This window comes from Akebia trifoliata, chromosome 8, assembly GCF_017979445.1.
Source record: "Akebia trifoliata isolate Shusen 1 chromosome 8, ASM1797944v1, whole genome shotgun sequence".
NCBI lineage: Eukaryota > Viridiplantae > Streptophyta > Magnoliopsida > Ranunculales > Lardizabalaceae > Akebia > Akebia trifoliata.
In genome coordinates, this window is record NC_141382.1 from 29,673,830 (window position 1) to 29,680,376 (window position 6,547).

At 38.3% G+C, this 6,547-nt stretch overlaps 1 protein-coding gene across 1 annotated transcript; it reads right to left on the reverse strand.

Annotated features, from left to right (window-relative positions):
- Positions 1 to 346: 346 nt before the first annotated feature.
- LOC147396485 (formin-like protein 1) lies at positions 347 to 6,067 on the reverse strand. Its single transcript, XM_086451019.1, has 4 exons — positions 4,316 to 6,067; positions 4,032 to 4,231; positions 2,642 to 2,886; positions 347 to 1,376 (listed from the first exon to the last, which is right to left on the reverse strand). Exons 1-4 carry the CDS (start codon positions 5,677 to 5,679, stop codon positions 576 to 578), a joined length of 2,610 nt encoding a protein of 869 aa, XP_086307145.1. The 5' UTR covers positions 5,680 to 6,067; the 3' UTR covers positions 347 to 575.
- Positions 6,068 to 6,547: the final 480 nt, after the last annotated feature.

Below are 6,547 nucleotides of genomic sequence, written 5' to 3' on the forward strand. Positions count from 1 at the left end.
TTTAATAGAAAAAATGCTTAAAATATTGAAATCTCATTATATATTGCAGAGATTAACTGTTATAGTTTCTATTTTTTTCCAATTCAATCTTCAACTTAGCCCTTACTTTCTTTGGCCTTGTATTCTCGATGACAATGTTTACTCAGTGTCAGTGGTAGCTGATGGAAAATGGATCTGAATATGGCAGATGACCACCTTCCTTCATCACCTACCCATCAAAGATTCTTTTGAAGAACTCACAACCAATGTGACGTATTGGATTAATGAATGAAACAGCTACAAAGATGTAAATTATAGCTGATTTTCACCCCAATCCACCAAATTTCAATCCAACCTGCCAGAGGAAGACTCAAAACTCAACAAAATCTTTAAAAATCCAGTTTTTAAAGGATCAACACAGACAATCTCCTCTTCTGTATATTAGATCTATATAGCATGAAACAATTCCAAAACTTTTACATGGAATTATACAAGTACAACCAAAAAAAAAGATTGTTTTAACAGGTTGATCAACCCAAATTCTTCGCACATAAGTTATTTCTGAGCGACCAAGGTTTCACATGACTTGATGAATACTACGACGAGGCTGAGCTCTGATCATCATCAGAGGAACTGCATTGCTGTCGTGGATGAAAATCAGGAAAAACTGGTTGCTGAGTTGGATTTACAGGCACGGGAAAACGACGAGCTGAACTGACAATTGTTCGCTCATTGATCTTCCCAACTTCTTTACAGACACGATCGAGAATTGAAAGAAAATCTCTGACAACCATGAAGATTCTGAACGGATGCGCTTCTTCCTTACTCGAATTACCATGGAAATATTCCGTTATCTCCTTTACAAGAGAGAGAGCAACACTCTCTTGAGCTTGAATCCTTATAATCTCCTCCTCTGCCTTCTTCAAGAAATTATTCATCGACTCGGAGAATCTCAAGCTACTCTCCTTCAAGCCCGTTGTTTCATTCAACCTCACCACATCTCCAATATTATTGATTCCTTTAGAAAGCTTTGAAACATCGCTGCTAAGGACGTCAGAATCCATTGCAGCTGCTTTCTTCACATTGGTGAGGTCCCCACTGAGGCCAGAAACAACTTGCAAACCGAGCTTTCTAATTTCCATGTCATTTTGGAAATTGGATTGATTAGAGACAGCACGACGGGATCCTTCAGCTCTTATAATTTCTTGTACAACAAAATGTAATAGGGTGGTCTTTCCATCGGTACCCTTCACGTCAACCAGCTTTAGGAGTGTATCGAGTTTGAAGGCGTGGGCATCACCACGGTTGGTCCCAACATTCATGCGGTTCCCAGTCTTGAGTACAGCTTCTAGAAGCTTCAGAAACATCCTGCTGTTTCTCAGTTCCTCACAGGCTGCCTGTGGAATGGAAGAAACGTGAGATACATAGAATGAAAGTCAAAACACTTGCAACAAAGAAAGCTAGAGCCATGGAACAAAGAAGCGATCCTCCCTGACTGCAGGGAAGAAATGAAATATACTTGTGAAGCATTGGCAAGTACGATTGCTTCTTTCTATCTTCCCCTCTTGCCTACAGTTTTATTCTTGAGAGCGGTTATTGCCACCCCAACTTTTACTTATTACATCCCAATTTCTTAAATTATTTAAATTAAAGATTAAAATACACTCTTCAAACATTATAAAAGTTTGGCTCAAATTATATTCTCAACATTACAAAACATTATAACAATAGTTCGTACAATTTCAGTAGTTGTTTACAATTATGATTAGGCTCATATAAAATCCTATACCCAAAAAATAGAAATCTAGAAAACAAAAGAGGGAAAATTTCTATTGGCACTCCAACTTTAACTTATTCTCAACCATTCAATTATTATCTTTATTTTTAATTGGTGGTGTAATAAGTAAAAGTTGGGGTACTAATAGCAGTTCTTTTTTTTGTCCTTTGCTATTTGAAGTGTATCCGTAAAAGTGCTTGCTCCTAAAACAAATAAATTCAGAATGATAAGAAGAATATAGTTGTGGCTCGAGCTATCTTAATAAATAACCCACTCTACTTCTGGAGGATCTGCGAATCCCTCCTGCTAATGGTCAAACTTTCTAAGACCTGCTTCTTGAAAGTGGGCATGTAGGTAGGTAAGTGTCTAAGTAGGGTAAGCGAAAGGAAAACAAACTAATAAAAAATGTGTCTAGTAGGAAGGATATCTAAGATATCAGTTTGGAAGGTAAGAATGTGCATAACAAGTAGGGGGGTGGGATACACCATTTTGGGGTCTCTCACATGGGATACGTTCATCACAAACATTGATGTGGCAGGATGCTTTATAAGTTTTTTTTCTATGTGTGTGTGGAGAGAGAATTTTGCTTAGGAGCAAGAGAACAAGGAATGGGAAATGAGAGATAGTAGATACATTGAAATGTATAAGCTTTAAAATCAGTGAAAATAGTGAGAAAAGAAAGGAGTGGTAAGAGTACTTTGGGTTGTTTGGGGGTGATGCCTGTACGTGTAATTTGAATTTTAGGTAGTATGTGAAAGATATTTCAGAATATTTAGAAATATAACCATGTCCATCACATAATATACATCGTAAACTACTTTTCGAAGGACAATCAGAAGCCAAACAAAAATGAACAATAAAAAATGATGTAAGAATTCTACGTACCTCCAGAGTTTCGAACGATTTTTTGAGGTACTCAACCTCAGAATCAAAATTGGCTATGTAAAGCATTGCATCTACTCTATTAAATGCAAAAGGAATATCGAGGACTGCCTTGAGAAATCTCTCAGCAGGGTCGAGCTTAAAAGGTGAATCGTCTTTGTACTCTTTTAATTTACGTTCTTCCTCCTTTGTTGGGGCCATCTTCAATAAACTTTCGAGAAGCTCAGTTCCTAGGGTCTCCGAATTTCCTGTTTAAAAGCACAAGAAGTTTTCAATACAAGTTTAATTGTACAACAGAAATCCATGCAAGAAAACAGGTTATATAAATCAGGGATGCCAGTATCTTAACTCGACAGTATAGGACTGAGCCCAATGTCATTTTAAGAAAGAAAATGTTCCCATATCTACATCTTCCACAGTCACAAAGGAAATCTGAGCCAAATCTTTGTAATTTTTGAATGGTGTGTTTTAATCTTTAATTGGGAGCAAGAAATAATTTAGGAAATTGGAGTGTAATAAGTAAAAGATGGGGTGCCAATAGTAGCTCTCAAAAGATTATATATATATATAATATATATATATATCGAGGCAGGGCAGGGTATATCAAAAGCGTCTCTGCCCCAAAACCAAATCGGTTTTACATTTTTAATACCAAAAACTGTTTAAAAGTGTGAAAACCCGGCCCTATAGGGGCGGGGCACCGGTGGGGGAAAGCCAAAATTGCCATCCATAATCATAATAGTGGAGTGCAAATGATTTTTTTTTTAAGTGATGGGGTGCAACTGGTAGTAGGTGATCTGCAACTAGTTGGTCCCTACAATTTAATCCCTCACCTAATTAAGAACCATCAAATTCATGTACCTAGAACTGAAGAAAGCCAGCGACAAGTTCAACCCGAGAAGTTAGTGCAATTGCAATAATTTATGAACTAACTGGCAAAAAAAATTGTCCTTGATACATCATTCATTAATGGAAAGGATATTTTTTTTGAAGTAGCCAACTTAAGCCACAAACTTGCTCCCCTTGCAATACCTCCTCACACACTCTACCCTACCACAGTACCAACAACTGCCAATAGTGTAATCCCAACAAGATCATCTTTAACTAGGCCAATTAGTACTATTAGAAACCTCAACAAGAGTGTGATATAAACAGATCTCAGAATCGAAATGTAAAACTATTCAAGACTCACTTTCAGTATAATTATAAAGGCAAAACTTTAACAACCATTCCATGTAAACAAAAATATGTAATCAAAATGACAGAAAATAAGCATAATTGGTTTTTCTTTTATTGAAAAAGTAGTTTTTTTTTTTTTTCTTTTTGTTTTATGGTACCATACTTTAGTGTAAAAAAGAAAAAAAAAAAGAAAAAGAAAAGAAGAAATCTTTACCTTCCAAAAGGGCTTCACAGACTTCCTCAATGGTCACATTGAGAGCCCTTAACAAAATTGCAATGTTCTGAGATCTCTTCGGATCGAGAACCCTGTTCTCTTGATTTGGTAGGGGAAGAACAGGATGCCAAGTAGTCCCCTTTGGAGTCACATTCGTACCATTCACAGGGAACAATGTCTCGATCATCTCTTCATTCAATCTGCAACCAATCAAATTCTAAATAATTACACAAAAGAACTTACATACAAGATAAAACATGAACCAAATAAATTCCAAATCTTACTGGAAAGAACTCGATTTCAGCCGATCCCACACCATTGCTCGATCAGAGCTTGCTCTAACCTTATCCCAATGTAATGGCTTCAACTTCAATTTTGGAGTATCCTCATTTCTCTCAAGCGATTCGGAGTTATGTGGCAATTCAGCTGGTGAAATTGTCCTTGGATTCTGGAACAAAACAGGTCTCGATGGAGTAATAAGAACTGGTGGCCTAGAAATCTTCGGTTCATGGATCTGTGTAGGAGGAATTGGGTTATCCAAGAATTTAGGTGGCGAACGACGAGGTGGTGGTGGCGGCGGAGGTGGCGGAACGGAATCTATCTGCCTAGAAAAAACACTATTTCTTGTAGGAGATTGTTGATTTTGGGGCGAAACATCTGAAATTATCGAAGGCGAATGTGGATCTTTCTCCAAATCTCTCTTTGGGGGTGAAGAAGGTAGAGATGGTGAAATGGGTTTTCTCTTCAGAGCCAATTGTGGTGGTGGTGGTGGTGAAGGACTGTTAGAGATCGAACGAATTGGGGAGGCCGAATTTGAACAAGTGTACGATGGATTACTGGAATTGGAACTCCTACTCTCGAAATTGTCCTTGCTCACATCCGCAATAACTCTCCAAGAGACAGAACCATTATTGCCTCCAAGACTCTCCTTCCCGCCTGAAGACCCTCTCGGCGAGTAAAACTCTTCTTCTTCTTCTCCTGATGAACAACCCACTTCGGCATTTCGATAACTCTGTCTGGAAATCTGACGAGAGAGTGGCGGAAGCGGGTGGAGCTCAGGAGAAGCCAATTTCCCATAAGGAGATGATCGGGCAGCGTTGCCCAAATCACCATTGATGCCCAGATGGAGAAATTCAGAGCTAATTACCTCACCGCGTACCTTGTTATGGTCATTGGAGGTGTAGTTATTACGACGTCTTCGGAAATAGAGGAGGAGAATTACGGCGATTATGAAGGAGATTGATAAAAGAGAGAGAGTTATAGCTAAGGCAACAAGTTTTGGAGAAATGGGTTTGTGGTGAGGAGATTCATCAGGGACAACTAGAGATGAGATGTTAGCAGGGAATGTAGGAAGGGAAGAGGAAGAAGAAGAAGAGGGAGGAGAAGGAGGAGGAGGAGGAGGGTAAGGGTAAGATGGGAAGAAAGGTGGTTTGTTGGGGGTAGAAGTGGAAAATGGGAATTTGGGTAGTGGTGTTTGGGGAGAAGAAGATGGGGATTGGGTTGGAGAGATGGAGTTGAGAGGTAAGAAGGGTTCATGAAGGATCCGTCGATGGGTTTGGTATCTGTGTTGGTGATGAAGAGGGTTGCAGGTTAAGTGGTGGGGTGCACAGGATAAGAGGAGGAAGATGAGGATGAAGAATGTGGGCATTATAGTTTGAAGTATTAACTCTCACATGAGAGACGGAGAGAGAGGTTTTTTTTGTTCTTTGATGGGTAGTTTGGAGAAGATGAGATGAATGAGTGAAGATAGAGAAAAGCTCAGATCAGGGTAACACTACAGTACAAAGAGGTCTGAAATGAGGGAGTAAGTAAAAGAATTTTTACATGAAAAATGTACGTGAAATGGTTGAAGAGAGAGAGAGAGTTACATGAAATGGTCAAAGTGAAGATGAAGAAAAACTAATAATCCTCTAATTCAAATTTTGAGGGAAAGATGAGAAAGCTAGCTTTCACACCGTAAACTTTGAAAAATGGGATAATGTCTGACAGAGGGACTGAGATGGGCTGTGTAGGTTGTGGAAAGTCCATGGTAGTGTGATTAGTGTTTTGTACTTTTTGTCTGACAGGATAAGAGTTTTCCTTTGTTACACGCATCTATGTATAAAAATTGTTGGACACCTAACTAGGTCGCAGATTTCATTGATGAAAAACTACAATCGACTAGTAGAGGAAGAACAATGAATGATGGGTGATTTTAAATAAGGGGGCGGTTCAAGGGCCATATGAGAAAATATATGAAAAAACTTTCGTTTTTCAAAATATGGGTTAGAGGTTTTGGATTGAGTTGATTTTTTGTAAGGATGGTCATTATGATGAGAAGATCATCCTCACAAAAAATCAGCTCAATCAGAAACTTCTAAATCTATCAAAAGTGATTTACAAATTAGTGATAAAAATTGATAAAAAATCGACGATCCACATTCTAAATCACTTTTAATGGGGTTAGAAGTTTCAGATTGGGCTGATTTTTTTTTTTTTTGATGATCTTCCCATCATAGAGATCATCCTCACAAAAA